The sequence below is a fragment of the Etheostoma spectabile genome, chromosome 2, assembly GCF_008692095.1.
Source record: "Etheostoma spectabile isolate EspeVRDwgs_2016 chromosome 2, UIUC_Espe_1.0, whole genome shotgun sequence".
NCBI lineage: Eukaryota > Metazoa > Chordata > Actinopteri > Perciformes > Percidae > Etheostoma > Etheostoma spectabile.
In genome coordinates, this window is record NC_045734.1 from 24,430,961 (window position 1) to 24,449,507 (window position 18,547).

Below are 18,547 nucleotides of genomic sequence, written 5' to 3' on the forward strand. Positions count from 1 at the left end.
CACACACACACACACACACACACACACACAATTTCACTTATTTGGACAGATTAGACCTCTTGAAAAGACTGTGTTGGTGTGTAGTGTACAGACTCACTTGTTTACCTGTTTAAATTGGACAAATTAAAACTTTATCATTCTTAAGGTACAGTCAAATGACACATTTGCATGCATTTCCTGTTTTGGTGCAATTTACAGTACATCTGGCTAATTCTGCAGACTCTCAGGTCAGAGTTCACATTTGTTCTGACTGGACTTTGCATTGTTTGGAAATGTAGAAATATTTGTTTTCAGCTTGTTCCATCACAATATTTAGTACATTATCACACTACCAGACTGTAAATGCAGCCCTTATTCACAGTAGGACGTACCTTTTAACAGAGGTCTAATTAGCCAGAATAAGTGAAAACACCTGTGCTGTTTTGTGAGTCCGGGAGGTCACCTGATTCCATGTACCAATTAGAATGATGAATGTGTAATCTGTCAAACAAACAGATGCAAAAGAGCTCACAGGTGAGGGGTGGTAATGTAAATCAAGTTTAGTCTACTCTGAACACAGCCGCATCGCTCTGAGCAGAAGTCTCAACAGAAAGTCAGTTTAGTTCTGTTTTTACTACAGTGGTTGTCTGTGTACCCGGACGGGATCCCACATGTGAAGGTGTAAAGTTACTCTCTAAGGAACTGACTAAATAAACTCTCTGTGACTGTTTCAGGTACAGGCGGTTGACTTTGCTGCAGGAGACAGAACTTCAGAGGACGCCAGATGGGTCCACAGAGGAGGGAGAAACAGCAGATGAGCTTGAGGCCGTAGAGCGGTCAATCTTAATCCATAGAGACCTCCTCCGCCAGGTCACTTCCTACCCAAACAGGAAGCTGAAACAGCCTGACTTCCTGCCTTACGACCCAGCCGACTCAGTCACTGATCCGACCGCATTACTGCCTCCCGAGCCCTGTCCCTCCCTCTCCACCTCCCCCTCCTGCAGGTCTGAGCGCCGTCTGAAGCCTCTGCACGAGCTTTGCAATGCCTACTTCCTGTCTCTGACGAAGGAGCAGCTCGCTGACACAGAGCGCCGCCTGCGAGGCGACAGGAGCGTGCTGCGGACTGCTTGTGTCACACGGTCGTTGTCCAGGAGGCTCACGCTCGTAAACTTCCTGTTCGAGCTGTGGAGCCCAGAGGACGGAGATGAGGAGGAGAGAGAGAGCGCCGAGTCGGAGCTGCAGAAGACGACAGGAAGGAAGAGCGGCCTGGAGATGTTACCATCCGAACCAATGAGCCTGGATTCATTCTTCTCCTGCGTGGAGGAGATCCCCATCAAACTGGAGGCAGGAGAAGCTGGGACAGTAACCCCTGACCCCATTGTTGCCCCGGAGATGACAGGAAGTATGAGCAGCGGCGACAGCATCGAAGTGCTCGGGACTGAGAAGTCTTATCGGACGCAGCATGTCGTCGCTGGATCCGACAGCAGAGGTATGAAACAATCAGTTGATTATTAACATTCAGTATCTTTGTTTTATTGAGCTGAAGGTTTCAATTTATAGATTTCACCTTACGCTCTGGGATATGGTGTCTTTTTCTGCACATTTTACACACTAACAATTAATCAAAAAATAATTAACATTTAAAATAATTATAATATATAATATTATTTTCTGACCTCTTTACACACAAAATCAACCATTAGAGATGGTAATGGGTTTATCAGCTAAATACAGCACAGTGCTGACACGATTAGTTCATCATTACATTGACAGAGAAGCGTCAAACTACATATTTGGTAATCAATTAATAATTTAAGTCATTTATCAAGCAGAAATGCTGAACATTTGCTAGTTTCAGCTTTCACGACTTTTACATTGTCAATTTCACAGTGTCTCGCTGGGAAGTTGTGATGGGAGTTTTTCTGAAAACCTAATTAATAATATTAAAACATATTCCAGTATATTCCCCTCAGACATCTGGACCGGCTGACACAGTTCCCTCTCTTCAACAGAAACACCCGTTGGGATGACAGACACCTCTTACAGGCGAGCCACAGTAGATTCAGGCGTCCGGCATGTGAGAGCGTACGCCAGACGAGCCAACAGTGAGGACAGCATCGAGGTACTGAGTACCACCGAGTCCATCTTTCCTGACGACCTCACCGCCATCACCGAGGAAGAAGCAGAGCACCACCTGCTGAGTAACGGCGTTGAGAAGGAAAAGGCGATGCTGACAGAGTGTGAGTCTAACGATGCCCTCGAGGAGAGGAAGACACCGAATCCAAATACTTCAGTAAATCCGGATGAAAACAAAGAGCCTGTTCTGGACGATGACGGTCTTGGAGACAGAGAAGAAACCTTGAAGCAAACAACTGTTAATGGTGAGATTAAAATCAAAGAAGAGCGGATCGTTGAATGTTTGAAGAGCAATCAAGTCTGTGATGACAACTGTCCTGAGAAGACGTCCAAACTCCTGCAAGGTAAAACATCTGCTACAACAATCATGTCTTAAGCATGTTTTAAAGCTACGTGCACACTTATTCGGCTAACTTTGAAAATATGTTTATCGTTTTACAACCTTACATCCACACTTTTATTTACAATGCGTTTTAAGAAAAATAAGGCCATTAAGAGTTTTGCACTGGTCCACTCTGCTCCTGGTTAGAGGAGTTTCTTTAGTAAGCAAATGGAGAAAGATTCAAATGTAATGTAATCATCTTAAAGGTGCCTTGCCATATGAATTTGTGGTAATGTCTGGAGTTCTACCATAGCCTCTGTAACATTTTTTGTGGAAAAAATGCCTTGGTTACCTTTCTTTAAGCCATGTTAGCCTGGTATTGAAAGCCTGTGACCTGGGTGGGGAAAGTGAAAGAGCAGCTCTCGTCCCTCCCTCATTACCACCACTGAGGTGCCCTTGAGCAAGGCCCTTAACCTCCAACCGCTCCAGTGGAGCTGCTCAGTGGCAGCAGATCAGACTGTGGTTGTACTGGGCAGCTTCCAGGTATCAATGGGTGTAACGGTGTGAATGTGATCAGGGCGTTCCTGCAAAAGAGAGGCTGCCTCTCAGTGAACCTCCCCTGAATAAATTATGTATTATGTAAAAAAAAGCCAAAAATCTGCACGCTCTAGTTATGATGCTCTGCAAATTAATAGCTAACATCTGGGAACACGGCAAAAGTCTGGTGTTGCAGGTTATGAACTAGTCAAATTATCTAAACACATTTTTATTTTTTCAGCCTGCAAACTCGGGTGGATGTTTAAGTCAAATAAGTTTGTTTAAAACCTGTAAAAAAATGAGCCTCTGACTGCTCATGTTTCTTGCCCCTTGGACTTGTCTTTAGTTGGTGGTACAAAGTTAATATTATTATTGATTTGAATGAGGGACACAGCTACTAAAATTACTACAAGAAATATCCTTTAACATGTAATGCAACTGTTTTGTTAGTTGAAGAAGCAGTGGAGTCGACGCCTCAGTGGTCTGAAGTTCGTCAGAAAGTCCAGTCGGTGCCTGAGCTTCATGTCGACTTGGCCCCTCCTGTTGCCGTGGCGGAGGCTGACAGCCGGCCTCCGCCCTGCGGTCCTCTCCGGCTGCCAAGCGTCGACGAGGCGTCCGACTGCACCAGCTTCACCGGCTCCTCGGACCCGCCCTCTCCCACCCAAAATATTCACAGCAACAGCCGCTCCAATCCGAGGAGGCGACGGAAGGCTGGACTCAGAGCGCTCAGGTTCCTCAAACAGAACTCCTTCTCCCAGCATGCCGTGTTTTGTCTCCTGAGCGGCCGGCCGCTGGTCGTCATCGGAGGAGACGAGAGTTTGGTCACAAAACAGCTGGACGCTCTGAGTCTCTTCCTGCCTGCACCTGGTCCTGATGGAAACGCCGTGATGCCGTGTTTGACCACGCCGCTCCAGCTGACTGACCTGCTCACCTGGAGACTGATAGGAATACACAGGTAGTCACGGGCAACCGTTATCAAACATTTTGTTATTTTAGATTGTTTGTATTCTCCCTTTCACCCCTTCATTACTATTTTTATGTTGAGATGCCCATCTTTACTGTTTGCTAACATATTCACCATATCAGCTTTAAAAGGCCATGTATGTCAGTGTTGTGTTTACATTGCGTTGTCTGTCAGTTATTCAATTTCAAGTCAATTTCATTTATAGTATCAATTCAAAACAAGAGTTATCTCAAGACACTTTACAGACAGTAAGTCTGGAACACACTCAATAATTTACAAGGACCCGACCGTTCTATTTGTTCCCTCCAGAGAAAGCAACAGTGCGACAGTAACAAGGAAAAACTCCCTTTTAGGGAGAAACCTGGGACAGACCCAGGCTCTTGGCAGGCGGTGTCTGGTGGTCGGTTGGGGGTGTGATGAAGATTGTCAATAATAATCACAGTAAAAGATAATAGAACAGTGACTAAAAAAAGCGTACGCGTAGAAGGATGTAACGGCTTTGCAGGATGTGTTATTGCTACTTTAAATATTTTACTGTGTAAAACTCAAATGGAGCACACAAAATGGCCCCTTGTCCAATACTGTGGGTGTCTTGTAATGAAATCGCAGAAAAATATCTTTTTGAGACAAAGTTAAGAACGAGTGAACATAAATTCTGCACTCTCACATTCTCTCCTTTTCTCTTTGACCAGATCATCCTCCAGCTCCTCAGCCAACATTATTCACTCTCTGACTCGCTACAGTCGTTATTTGGCCCTGTTGGATCTGGACCATAGGACGCTGCGCTGTCCGTCATACTCCGGCTCGCTCATCGGCAGACTGGCTAATCCTTACGCCGGCATTAGGAGAGGCATCACCTACCTGCTGCACCTGGAGAGCTGCCTCACTGCACTGGCCAACCAGGCGCTGCTGTCCACGTTTAACCCGGCTTTCCAACGTCCAAACACTGCTGGAGGCAACAATGGCACAGAACGAGGGGACTTCCTGGTCACACGAGGATTCTGTAGCAGTGAGTGCGATTTGAGAGTGATGCATTTCCTGTGTGACCTCATCAAACAGCGCCACACAGGGCGTGGACCACCGGTTTTAAGATTCTCTTACAACTCAATGCACCTGCACAGAAATACATATGCAGCCTAAACCACTGGATGGACAAAAACAATTGACCTGAAGTCATAAAGATAGTCTGTAATATTAGCTACAACCACCGGGTTCCTGGTTTGTCATCATTTTTGACTGATGCAGACCGGTGTTGTCTGCCAATGAAGAGTCCCTATTACTGTATATGTTTTTATTAGCAGTGTTAAATGTGTGTTTGCATGATTTTTACTCCAAGATGCTGTTGGTCTTGTATCTCTGGATTACTGGACACATGCACTAGTGCCTCACTGGCACCAAAGACTTTTACATGCTGGCAGTGTGTTCCTTTTAAATGTATTACTGAATCACATCATTTAAGAGACCCATGAACACTGATTGATCCAAACAGGCTACTGATCTGAGATGACATTGGTGCTGGTACAGTATTGTTGCTTGAAGTTTGTCTTTCTCACTGATTCCAAACTACACAGAATGGTAACTATTTATCTTTATAAACTTAATTGAATGTAACTAGGTCTGTTGCTCTGTTATCATTTAAATCAGTTTAGCTGTAGTATAGAATGGAGGGGGAGCCAATCCCCTAAAAGGTCAAACTCGTCTGAAAAAAGGGTCTATATCATTTTAAAAATCAACCTAAACCTTAAATGAGCTACAACTTTCCATTATGTTTGGCTCCTTTTATACGTGCCATATTTGATAACTTATAACATTACAATCTGAGCCGCACAAACCATGTGTACTGCTGGTTTAAACATACCAGACAAAACTAAATCTCAAGGTCCACTTTCTATCTTATTCCAGAACTTTCATAACATTTTCACCAGGGTATGGATTTTATTCAGTTGTCATGGAGATGGCTCAGCTGTTGCGACAACTTCATGCCAAGGGAGTTAACGCCACCGCTGACTTGAGATGCAGTTGACAGCTCTGGAAAAAGAGTGTAGCCTACCTTGAGTTGACATTAGATTTGTCAAATTTTAAAATGGATTCCTGAATGACCTGGCAGCAGCCAGTGGGATCACGCTAAACAGCTTGTTCCAACTCTGGCAGCTGAGTTTTGAAGGTGGAAGCATTTTATTAAAAAACAATCAAAGAAAATCGATTGGTGTAATGTAATTAATGAACATTACAGAACCTATTAATTAGACTTTTCACTCTAAATGGCAGCTGATGACAGAGCAACAGCCTCCTGTTAAACACTGTACTTTTATGTTTGATGCAAATATGAGCCGATTTGAGCGTGTGTATATTAACGCTGTAAATAAAACCATAAGTTGTACACTGGGCTTCCAAATTACGCAAACAATTCAGCAATTAACCTTTTCTCTAATTTAGCCAAGTGGTTCATAAAAATAAAAAACAATCCCATATAACTACCAAAATTACATAACAAAAAATCTGTTTATTTACCAACATTACATGATTGCCACTTATAAACATTTGTAATCCAGGAAGTAGTCATCTCAAAAAGAAATCTCACAGTGCAGAAGTACACTTATATGCAATTAAGAACTTCAGCACACTGAACTTATGAAGTCGCTAAACAATAAGCAACATAAAGTGTCTCTAGAATGGTAAATGCTGAAGAACGATAAGGATGTGTTTGAAGTCTCTTATCTTTCATTCTGGCGTCTGCATAAAAACTCAGACACACATTCATCTGCTGCTCGGCTCGGCTCAGTCTAGAGGAGAGGGGGCTGCTGACTCAGCGTTTGACGGGCACATCAGCGGGGGATCAGACCCGGCTGCCACCACCTGAAGGACAAAAAAAACAAAAAAACACATCAGCTGTTTGTTAGGAGGCTTTCTATTTAATTTACATCTGAGAAGTCAAACTTACAGTGGGGTTCAGTTTGGATGTTACCACATGTGTAAATGGAATATCAATCAAACATTTATTTATATAGCACTTTACAGCAACCAACAGGTGTCCAAAGGGCTTTACATCAACCAAGAATAAACAAACACAATCAATAAAAGACAAGAAAAAAAAAAAAAACACATGAAGCTTAGAAAACAGTAAAACAGATAAAGTTGCCTAAAATCATCATCAGAAGAGGGAAGTTGTTGCACCACTACTGCGTATTAAAAGCCATTCTAAATAAATAAGTTTTAAGTTTTGATTTAAAATGAACATCCGTTAAAGGGGGAGCTTGTTCTAGAGTTTTGGGCCAGCAACAGCAAAGACCTGATTTGATCACTTTTTGTACCTCGACCTTGGGACTTCTAAAGTCCGTAGATCTGAAGACCGCAACAGCCGATTTTTCCCACCCAAAGTTCAAAGCTCGGACATTTAAGGCTTTGAAAACAAACAATGCAATTTGAAAATCAATTCTAAAACGCACCGGAAGCCAGTGTAGTGTAAAAAGAATCGGAGTCATGCGTGCACTTCTAGAAGTATTTGTCAAAAGGCGGGCAGCAGCATTTTGCACAAGCTGAAGACGTGAGATGGGTGTTTGATTTAGAACATAAAGAGCGTTGCAATAATCTAGCTGTGAACTAATAAAGGCATAAATAGCCCTTTCCAAATTGTGCCTGTTAAGAAAAGGCTTTACTTTAGCCAGGAGACAAATTTGGAAAAAGCTCGTTCTGAACACATTGCTTATCTGTTTGTCAAATTTCATGCTACAATCAAATGTCACACCCAGATTTCTGACAGTTTGCTTGGTGCATGAACTCAAAGCTCCCAGACTTAAAGTTGGATTGTTTGACATGAATTTTGTATGTATGACTCATCTCCTCTGACTATTTTCAAGTCTGTAGTAGTACTAGGGCTGAAAGGATTAGCCAATCAATTAGTGGACTCACTGAATATAAACAGAAAGCAATTAGGATTAGCCGTGAAATTAAAAAGCCAAATTTGTTCCAACTTCTCACATTTGCGATTCACTGATCAAATACGATGGACAGGATCAGCACCGGGACTGTGCTTTTGAAACATCATTTATAGGCCAGATGTGACCGATCAACATTAAAGAGCATATCTTAGTCATTGTCTTGTCAACTGTGGTTTCATAAACCTTCAAGAACTCCTAAACAATGTAGGGAATATGCACAAGCTATTTCACTGCTCCGTATCTCCCAATAACATCAATATGGGTTTAGTTAATTGGTATACGTAAAATAAAAATGAGTAGTCAGTGCTCAGTAAAAGGCTCATGCACAATTGTGTTAAAAGGTACCCGGTGGAGTTTTTCTATGGAGCAATGTGTAGCAGGTGTAAAGTGCATGCACGCAAACTGGCATCCCTTTGGTTTAACAATGTGCCCCTGATAGACAGCTGGTGGCGCTAATGGGCGATGAAATTGAATAAAACACTAGGAAAAGGCAGTGAGTAAGAAGATTCCTCTGTTGTAAAACGTATTGAATGAATACAAAATACACTTGACACACATTCCCATGTGTTTAAATGGACGAATACAAAGTAGAGAGAAAGTTCCATGGGGGGTATTTAAAAACTAATAAGGAAAAGACACTACAGACTTTTCCTGTAAAAGTAGATTCTGAAAAACATTTTTTTTTTTTTAAAAACCAGGAGGAACAGCTGATGAGAGTTGTGGAACTTACAGCTGACACTGCAACGGGGCCTTCACTTGTGGAGAGTTGAGTTTGACGTCCACTAGGAGGAGGAGACATGAAAAGTTGATCACCACATCAGGAGAGGACATGGAAAGCAAGGCAGGTCAGACCCACAGCCTTAAGCAAACTGTTCTAATCCAGTTTAAATAGTATAAAATAGAAAACCTAATCTGAACTTGTCTCGATTTTGTTGTAGCAAGTTATGAATTAAATATGACTCACTGGTCCCAGTACTCTGTTGAAGATGACTGAGCGCGAAGAAAGGTTAACAAATGTTCCTCATCTGATGGAGACAGAAAGAAAGACATGTTTGATTCCTTTAAACGCTGAAGACGTGACCCAAAAGACAAAGTGACAAAAAAACATTGAAAAACACTGGAAAAAGCAACAAAGAAATTGTTTAAAAATAAATAAATGACTGACGTAATTTAAAAAATCTTCCAAAAAAGTGACAAAAAATTGGAATAAAATTGACAAAAACTTTGAGAAAAGTGTAGAAAAAGAACAAAATGTTGAAATTTCAACCCAGAAAAAACACAAAGTTGCAGGTCGACGGGAAGACAACACAAGGGTTAAATCAGAGTGCTGTCCTACTAATAGATTTTGTCTATTTCTTTTTATGATTCAAACCCCACCTAAGGATATTGAGGGTTTAGTGCACTGATTCATCACCAAGACAAGATGCCCACACACCTGTTGTGTTTTTCATCTCCTGAACGATCTGCTGTAAAAAGGAGCTGAGGCGTTCTGGGTTGGAGGACAAATTGAGCCACAGCCACGAGAGTGCCCAAGTATTCTCCTGAGAGACAGAAATGTTATAGTTTAGATCCTCATATCAGTTTCATGGGGGTAAGGAACATGAAAACTGTGTGACAGTCAGGGGAAAAACATTCAGCTCTTTGGACACAATGTCTGCAAACAGGAAGTGACATCAGGAGATTACCGTAAACGTATTAAGCATGGGGAGGGCTGGACTCAGAGGCGCTTTACAGATTCTCAAACCTAAAGCCCCTGTTACCAACAGCAACAAGGCCTGATCTGGGTACACCTGTAAACACAGACAGACACATACGGTATTAACAGTTTATAACGTTACCCACGCACAAGCTGTAACATCCATGGATTTGAGTGTAAGTATGCAGATCATAACAGACATACAGTACCTTCTGAAAGTATCCCGGGATCAGTACATCTGACTGGAGCTGCAGAATCGAATTCACGACATCCTTGGCTTCCTGAAGTCCAGACATGAAAGTCAAAATACACAAACCACTACAGCCAAAAATAAATGGAAAATTACCAAAAAATTAAGGAGCTTTTTTAGAAACAAGAAATACATACCTGTAAAAACTGTGAGCATGGTTCTGGGAGAGCGGTGTGTGTGTTGACGACTGTGAGTAAACTGGTCCAGCATTGAGACTGGATCAGAAAGGGAGCAGACGTACAATCACACATCATTGTTGTCATATGGTGATTTGTTACTGAACAGAGACAAAGTAGACTTACATCCGTGAAGACGGCAGAGCTGCATCTCTGAACCCTGAGAGCAAACCTCACCAGCCTAGCACACGTCAGTGGCACAGCATCTGCAGAGAGGAGCAAGTTCTTATGAGAAAATGAATTTAAAAAAAAAAAAAAAAAAAAAAGTTTTAGAATTACAAATCTATAATTTATCTATGTCTGACCTTTAATAGGCTCCCACGCCGCATCAGAGCAGCAGAGCTCTTCTGGCCTCATGACTGCTAGTTTTGGTGCTGTTGCGGTTTTAAAGATGTGGAGATAAAAGTGAAAAAGATCTGGAGTAAAACGGGAGGCGGGGGCGTTTACTGAAGGGAACAAACTGTGCAGAGAGGACATAAAGTCCCCCTCCATGCACATGAAGAAAGGGATGAGGTCCTGTACTGGCTGGAATCTGCCGGAGAAACAAAAACACACACAGCAAGTCAACAACTTGTCACAAGTCATGTCTTAAGGTGCTCTAAGCAATGTTGGGTATTTTCAAACAAAACGAGACTAGCTCGCCCCTTCCTCCAGGCACAGTTCGGTTTTTTTGCCGTTTGTGGAGCCCTGGGCTGTCTACAGAGACCGCGTTGTTTACAGTGTGTTCAGGGGACAGGCAGCTCACAGATAGTGACAGAGCACGTTTAATCTGAATGATATGCAAATCTATGCTTGAGATTTTATTTTGAAAGGTAAAGTTATAATAACTTTTTTAAACAGGGGTCTGAACCTTCATGTGCTTTGCTTCCTAAATATAAATGGAATTAAGAAATACAATTTTGAACAACCACTTCACTGAAACAAAGAAAACCCAATTAGTCAACCAAAACTGTAACATCATCTTGTTAAAAAGGTTAATTTAGTTAAAAAGTAATTTAAAAATTTAAAATGTAGACTTTTTAAACAAATATTTACGAAGCTTCACATTACGTTTCCTATCTTCAGTCGGATTTACAACTGTTTTTTAACCTGTACAAAATAACACATTCTGAGTGACTTTATTTGTAATCGCGCTCACAACATGAAAGTTCTGCTTATGTCTATCACTGGGTCCCAATCGTCTGCAGGCTTTTAAATGCACTCACATGTCTCTTTTTAAAGACCGTTTTTGTGCCTTGTTAAGCCTTTTCCACAGGACAGATGAAGACATGAAAGGGGAGAGAATAACATGCAGCAAAGGGCTGCAGGTCGGAGTTGAACGCGCGGCTGCTGAGTCTAGGAGTAAACCTGAGTTAGCTCGGCCACACAATCAAATTGGTGAGCTTGATGATGTGCCAGCATGTTTTATGTTTTTTTTTTTTTTTAAACAACACATTCTTTTTTGTAACTTAATATCAGAACTAACATCTCCACAGTTACTGCAATTTGGTCTATACCATATACTAAACCACTCACTTAATTGTAATTAATTAAATTTGATATTTCAAAACCTGACTTTTCCCTCTATGTTAACATTTTCATATTCCATGTTGGAAGATTTCCATCAAAAGGCACAGTGCTTGTTAAACACAGGATGAAATTAAACTAAAAACACACTTATGCTTCAGTGCACTCACAGTTCAATATCATCAGTCTTGACGACTTGTAAATAGCGACGCAGTTCTCGGTACCTGCAGTAAGAAATTAGAACAGTCATGTTTGGTTTTATTAACAGTTGGAAAAGGAAAGAAAGTGTGTCTATATGTCATAAAAGTGTAAAAGTGTGTGTTTGTGTATCTGTTTGGTACCTGTGCTGTTGCTGTAGTAGTTCTGTTCTCAGTAGAATTACAGAAATCGGTTCATAAAGGACGTCCTTCTTGCCTTTGTCTTTGCGAACTCCTGACACGTTCTGACCCTTCAGCACAGACACCAGCAGGACATCATCCCAAGGACGAACACACAGACTGAAACACACACACACACACACACACACACACACAAAATGGGTATTTATTCTAAATTATATTTATTTCTTAGGTAGCCTATATTTGAAGTAAAAAAATAATTAATTCTACTAAGGAAAGGAGAAAGCTCAATAAAGAATTCTCAAAAGCGGCTGGCTTGCCTAGGGCCAGGCCAGCTGAGCTGCATCTTTTTCCTACTCTTAAAACATCCATGGTCACGTCCAGCTGTCTCTCGTACTTACACCGACCCCCACACCCTGTCCCCCCCCTCTACCTGCCTGCAGTTACACATGAGGAGAAAGCCAAGAGGGGAGTGCCTGCTCCTCAGTCACAGAACAGAAGAGAGGGGAGACCGTTTTGGCGGCCACTCGAGAGAGAAAAACCTTGCGTGCTTGCCAGACAATACTGGTGTCCTTTCTACAGGAAGTCACCAGCCCATAGGCAGAGACTAAAGTTGATTCAGCCACTTACTCTTAAATTCGATGACTAAAACTAATTAAAACTAAACTGAATTTGAAAACAAAAAGTCAAAAAAAAAAACTATAATAACCTTGGTCTGGTACTGCCAATTTATTTTGTCATGGTTAAAAAAAAATCATGGTAGAGAATCGTGATATCTATTCTATGCAGTCCCCCCCCAGTGCTCCCCATAATTCGAACACTGCTCAAAGTTACACACACACACACACACACACACACACACACACACACACACACACACACACACACACACACACACACACACACACACACACACACACACACACACACACACACACACACACACACACCTGTTCTTCATGTTCCTCAGCTCAGCAGGGAAACACAATCTCTTGTAAAAATCCTGCAGCTTGTGGATGAACTCTTGGGTAAAATCAGCCATCACCATCTGTCTCTGCACGGATGCTATTACCCTGAAAAAAACCAATCACACACACGGAAGAAGGTCACACACGGAAGAAGGTCAATACACAAATTAATTTGTTACAGACAGGCAACAGGGGTGTGTGTGTGTGTGTGTGTGTGTGTGTGTACCTCTGCAGTAACACCAGTTTGGCTGAAGCAGCATTACTCATTGGAGACGGTAGGGGGACAGTCCTGTAGAGAATCATGGCAGCCAAAGAAAATGGATAGAAACAAATGTAAAAGCTGTAAAGATAACAATTAATCTAGAAGATAAAGTGTTATTTTGAGTGTGTGTGTGTACCCTGAGACTTGAAAATGTCCAATAAAGTCCTCAGCAGCTCCGAGTCTCATGATGGCAGCAGCTCTGTCCTCCTGTTTATCTGCCGAGTTCAGGAACGATGAGACAAACTCGTACACAGGTGTGTAACTGCAAAAAAGTAAAGATAATCTAAATTGTTTTCAGTTTTCATATGTTAATTCAAAGGCCTTTAAGGGTGTAACAATATTGTTTTAACATTATGGACACTCTGTTTAGTCACTCACTCGTGTAAGAGGACTTTCTGTGTGGAATTTACCAACTCTACAATCTTTCCCTTCAGGAAGGAAGAGAACAGGTCAGAGAGCCCGTGTCTGAACCGCTGCAGCATCATCTCTGGACAAGAGAAAGTAAAATCCAGGGGCAGAGAAATAACATCTAATTAGTCAAACAACAAGTGGTTCCATCTGAGGTTTTCAAAATGTGACTGCAAAGTCCACGATATTCGTGAGAGAGCGAGAACCTGCGTGTCGGAGGGGAGCATCTATTTCCGACAGAGTGAGCTTGAATGTCTTCAGTCCTCCAAGCAGCATGCAGTCTCGCAGGCAGTTCCAGAAGTTGCTCCTCTTGTGGCTGTTGCAGTGACACACACCTGTCTGACTCCACATTAAACACTGAAAAACACACACAAAACAACCTTAATGCATCTCTCTTAATTGATACACAACTTGAAATTATCTTTATCTACAAATAAATGTGTTCATTTTGTCCAGAGCACAGCTGCTAATAATGCTGAATGTGTGGTCACTCATGTATGTGGCCATACAACAAACAATACAGATATATAAATAAATAAATTCCATTCCATCTATTTTTTTTTTTTAAATGCTTTTCAAAATAAATTTTATGGAAATGAAAGTGAACGGGAAAAATGAAACCCGTATCAGACTCAAAACAGCATGGATGTTTTTTTTCAAGTTTGTATGAGTGTGGAACCACCAGAGACACAAAATAACACCCGAAATCCCAGAAAAAAAGTGGGGTTTTTTTTCTAAATATGGGCACTTTAGTGAGTTTTTATGCGTGGGTTTGCGCTGTGTAGCATCCCCTCGGTAAGCTAATCAGGCTGTGTGTAAGGTTTATAGACCACGTAAACACATACCAATGACGCCAGCTTGTCGCAGATGTAGCAGAAACACTGATCGCACATGAGCTGGTTACCGGCCACAGGAGTGTCGATCACACAATCTGTAGCCCTGAGCAGAACACAGGAGAAGTGATTACTTTTTAATGGAGGGGCAAAACGTACTGAGTAATATTTTACGAAGCATGCGTTGCAATTTACTCACGTAAAAGCATGTACGGGACAGTCGTATCGTGCGTGAGGCAGCACCTCAGCTCGGCGGGAGAAGGTGACCACCAGGTCTTCATCCAGGGCAGTGGGAGATACAACCCAGTCTGAAACACAGAAGAAGAGCAGCTTGGTGACCCCCAAATTGCTACGATTTTGCCCCAGGGTCAACCATTTGATAGTTTTTTTTGCTTTTGGGAGGTTTATTACAGAAAGTGTATGAAACCCATGATCAAAATATTCATACATTGTGTCATTGTGACACGTATAGATGGAATTATGTTTCCTTGGATCAGGGAGGCTCAAAAATCATGGTTGCAGCTGTTGCCGTGGTCCTACAATGCCCTGTTACATACTGCTACGCTCGCTGTGCCTTAACACCATGCAGTGCCCTGCTTTGCCATGAACTGCTATTTTTTATCTTTTACTGTGATTATTATTGCCATTGTTCATTACACCCCCAACCGGCCGTCAGACACGCCTACCAAGAGCCTGGGTCTGTCCGAGGTTTCTCCCTAAAAGGGAGTTTTTCCTCGCCCCTGTAGCATTGTTGCTTGCTCTGAAGGGAACTACTAGAACTGTTGGGCCTCTTGTAAATTATAGAGTGTGGTATAGACCTACTCTAACTGTAAAGTGTCTAAAGATAACTCTTGTTATGAATTGATACTATAAATTAAATTATAGTGATTTGTTTTGTAGGACTAGATGCAATTATCCCTTATTTGCAAACTTGAGACAAACTGCTAAAAGATGGGGGTGGTCGAGTAAGAGATGGCATCCTCATCATCGAGTGGCCCTGTTTTTTTTCACTGATAGGTCCACAACGGCACTAGTTTTCAGCGGTGAACCCTGGTGTCCCAGGCTCAGCCCCTAGATGCCATATGCTCACTTGAGGGCCCAGGTGGAGTCCTTTCTTTCCCCTTTTGGCTGGGACCCCCTGGAGCCTCCTCAAGGACCCTTGGGGGTCCCTGGACCTCACATAAACAACCCCGACATATAGGCTGCTGGTGAGTAATGTAAACAGTTGTTACCACTCTTCTTCACGTCCTCCACCTCCACAATGAGAACCGAGGGTTCACTGCATATTTCATCTTCATCATCACTGACGATGATGATTACTCCAGCGTCCACCGATGTGTCCATCAGAAATGTCTAGCACAAAAAAACCGGGAAAGAAAAGGCAATCATCCACTCACATGTGTATACTATGTGTATAATGTTGGTGTGGTCTTGGAGTGAGCGAGTCACACATCAAACCCTTCATGTGTTTACAGGCTGGTTTGTTAGGATTTCGGGGAGAGACCGTGCTCATATAAATAGTTCTTTCCAAGTTGTGTCTTGGCTGCGTTATTCTGTTATTAACTTTCATAAACAGACCACATAAGGTTTTAATTACTACTAAGGAGCTAATGTTAGCTAGCTTTACTCAAGGCAGAAACAGAAAGTTAACGTTAAATTTGTGTTAAAACAGTCGTTGAATTCTGTCAACCGTTATTTATAACTACAAAGCATAGTGACGTAAACCAATTAAAACACGTGTAAATATTTGTTATCTTTTATGAGCGAGTAATTTTACCTTTTGCTGTCCGTTTATTCAAAGTAAATGTTTTTGGCGCCGGTGTTCTCCAAACTCAACGTTGCCGGATGCGACGTTTTTTCTTCTTCTTTGTTGGATTTATCGGTGGTTGACAAGCCAGCTTATGGGTGCATTACCGCCACCGTGGAAGAATACATTCAGAAAATTTATAACAACATAAATATTCTTTGATAAGCCTGTTTCTTTTACTAGTTGTTTAAGTGGTTATTTCCTATTTTGTTCTTCTTAAATGCTTCACTTTAATGCCAAGAACTATGCTTGAGTAATAATAATAATAATACATATAATGAATCATTTCTTAAAAAATACCTTGTTCATGTCAGCTAAGTTTCTTTCAAGTAACTGCATTAACAGGTGTAACTATACATAACACCCTGCCCTAATATTTAATTTTTTGGGACATTATAACATGTTCTACTGGATCATCTTTTTTACAATAATGAACTTTAACTCCGCCTTTTGAGGAAAATGTTACACAAATAATAAAACTAATAATACTACTGAAATGTTAGTGCAGTTTTGTCGTGTTACATTTCAGTCCATCAAACGTTAAGGAAGCAACACTGATTCCAGTTTTAGCAGTACTTTTAGATGTCATTATCTACCACCATCAGATGATGGTTAACTTTGCAAAGGCATGCTTTTCACAATGTAATAGGACAACGTGCACCATCCTTTTACCCCGCCACAGCCCCTCAACAATTAAAAAATGATATACCTGATCTGACACTTTTTTTAAATGATCCTTAAATTGTGGTTTCCAAATCACATACAATGTAGGAGGCAACCAAGGTGACGTTTAATTTATCAAGCATCATGTACTTGAAATTTACTTTAATTGCAATCATTTTTACAACTTAATTTTTGTAGAAAAATGCATCTGCAATAAGTTAACTGACTAAAGGTCCATGAGCTCCTTTGACCCAGAGTCCATCCAGGGTTACACAGATGAACGCAAACAGACCCACAGACGATCAAGGAGAGGAATGAAAGACATTTTCTGGAGTGCTGTTACAGAGCAGCGGTGCTCGCCTTGTCCTTGTTACGAGAATTATATCTCCTGGCTGCTGCTCTCTGGTTTCTTTGGGTCTCTGTCAGTCCATCTGCTGCTTCTGTTTGCAGCGCTTCAGTGTCCGTCTTAGACTGCAGCTCTGCCTGCTCGTCCTCAGCGCTCTGAGCGGGCATGTCTCTCAGCCACTGCTGGTAGTAACCACGGAAACCATTGATTTGGACCAGGTAGTTGTTTCTGGACTTGTACTGGGATTGATGGAGGGGAGGAAAGATAAGGGGGAGGAGATGAGCAAAAAAATATGAGTCAAGAAAGCATTTATCTAAAGAATTACTTAAATCGTAATGTTGTTTTTTTAAAGCTGATTTTTGGCCACTAGGGGGCAAAGAAATGAGATCAAAACTCCACGGAGAAATTATGACCTTTCATTTTTTTCTGTCTCTGCATTATACATTAGAGTTGTCTCTTTACACAGTAGGATGTGGAGCATTCATTTAGCGTTCTGGCCACCTGGCAAGTCTGATATGAATTTATTTTGTCTCGTAAGCAGCTAAATGCTCCACTATATTCACTAGCTTGTGGCCAACAGTGTTTGTCTGATTTTTGGTGCTAGGTGCTGCTGGTGGAGTACAGTGGGTTTATCAGAGCTTTTTCACTGAAACCAACTGCCTGCTGGGGCAAAAAAAAGGGCGGATGAGAGTTGAGTTTGGACTGTAGCGTAGAGGTGTTGACAATAATATTTACAGAAATAAAGCCTACAGGGCATCAAACCATTAAAAGCTCAGTTAAAGCATGGCTCACACACAGATCTAGACATGTTCACTGCCACAGCTTTGGAAAAGAGAAACCTCTGCAGTCGGTTGGTACAAAATGCTTTGGGAAACCTGTTTTTTTAAACTTATTTTAAACCGATTTCCTTCACTTCCACTAATGAAGACTACAGCAGTCTTCAGGATCTTTGGTTGTGATCACAATCTGCACCTACCTATCTACACAGGTATATTTTGCTCAGGTATGAAATGACGAGTTGGTGGTAGATACTGTGTGTATTCTTACCTGGTCGTAGTTGGGAGGATACTGTGAGGCAAACTCCAGCTGCTTGATGATGACCTCATTAGGCCACACCTCCATGCTGCTCATGCTTTTTAGCAGTGTTTTAAGGTAGACATAATCCAGTCTACGAGTTGCTCGGCCAATTAGAGCAGAAAACACGTAGACGTTAGGCTTCAGTCCCGCCTCCTGTGAAAAACAAGAGTAAAAAAAAAAAAAAGTGAAGGAAAGATCTAGATTTAATTGTTTGGTTTTATCATAAAAAGGATTGTTTTTTTGTGGTCTCTCCAATTTGTTGTTAAAGCACTTTGAGCTACACTCTGTATGAAAGGTGGTATATAATTTTTTATGTATAAAGCTTATTATAATTATAATAA

The 18,547-nt window shown here is 41.5% G+C and overlaps 3 protein-coding genes across 3 annotated transcripts in view; 1 reads left to right on the forward strand and 2 right to left on the reverse strand.

Annotated features, from left to right (window-relative positions):
• smcr8b (Smith-Magenis syndrome chromosome region, candidate 8b) overlaps nucleotides 1-6,320 on the forward strand; it is a 9,626-nt gene extending 3,306 nt beyond the window's left edge. The window contains exons 3-6 of the mRNA XM_032525155.1: nucleotides 714-1,468; nucleotides 1,992-2,459; nucleotides 3,425-3,929; nucleotides 4,631-6,320. Of these exons, the coding sequence (XP_032381046.1) occupies nucleotides 714-1,468; nucleotides 1,992-2,459; nucleotides 3,425-3,929; nucleotides 4,631-5,078 (2,176 nt within the window). The 3' untranslated portion in view covers nucleotides 5,079-6,320. The remainder of the gene's footprint in view (nucleotides 1-713; nucleotides 1,469-1,991; nucleotides 2,460-3,424; nucleotides 3,930-4,630) is intronic.
• Nucleotides 6,321-6,413: 93 nt separating this feature from the next.
• Nucleotides 6,414-16,169, reverse strand: zgc:112980 (uncharacterized). Its single transcript, XM_032525168.1, has 20 exons — nucleotides 16,094-16,169; nucleotides 15,546-15,668; nucleotides 14,513-14,621; nucleotides 14,326-14,419; nucleotides 13,687-13,837; nucleotides 13,451-13,559; nucleotides 13,209-13,334; nucleotides 13,037-13,099; nucleotides 12,793-12,915; nucleotides 11,846-12,001; nucleotides 11,675-11,728; nucleotides 10,304-10,530; nucleotides 10,125-10,204; nucleotides 9,960-10,037; nucleotides 9,782-9,853; nucleotides 9,562-9,666; nucleotides 9,312-9,417; nucleotides 8,841-8,901; nucleotides 8,607-8,658; nucleotides 6,414-6,794 (listed from the first exon to the last, which is right to left on the reverse strand). The coding sequence occupies exons 2-20, from the start codon at nucleotides 15,655-15,657 to the stop codon at nucleotides 6,717-6,719; spliced, it is 1,956 nt and encodes a 651-aa protein (XP_032381059.1). The 5' UTR covers nucleotides 15,658-15,668; nucleotides 16,094-16,169; the 3' UTR covers nucleotides 6,414-6,716.
• A 735-nt stretch (nucleotides 16,170-16,904) lies between these two features.
• Nucleotides 16,905-18,547, reverse strand: part of ptcd1 (pentatricopeptide repeat domain 1) — a 4,625-nt gene continuing 2,982 nt past the window's right edge. Inside the window, exons 7-8 of the mRNA XM_032538002.1 lie at nucleotides 18,177-18,359; nucleotides 16,905-17,368 (exon numbers count right to left, since the gene is read on the reverse strand). Coding sequence (XP_032393893.1) covers nucleotides 17,123-17,368; nucleotides 18,177-18,359 — 429 coding nt within the window. The 3' untranslated portion in view covers nucleotides 16,905-17,122. The remainder of the gene's footprint in view (nucleotides 17,369-18,176; nucleotides 18,360-18,547) is intronic.

Bases quoted from the DNA above. Each gene is read 5' to 3' on its own strand.
- zgc:112980 (XM_032525168.1), bottom strand. From the start codon at position 15,657: ATGGACACATCGGTGGACGCTGGAGTAATCATCATCGTCAGTGATGAT. The intron at 10,038-10,124 runs GTAAGTCTACTT...TTTCTGATCCAG, and splicing joins GCTCTGCCGTCTTCACGGAT to TCTCAATGCTGGACCAGTTT. The intron at 9,854-9,959 runs GTATGTATTTCT...TCTGGACTTCAG, and splicing joins CATGCTCACAGTTTTTACAG to GAAGCCAAGGATGTCGTGAA.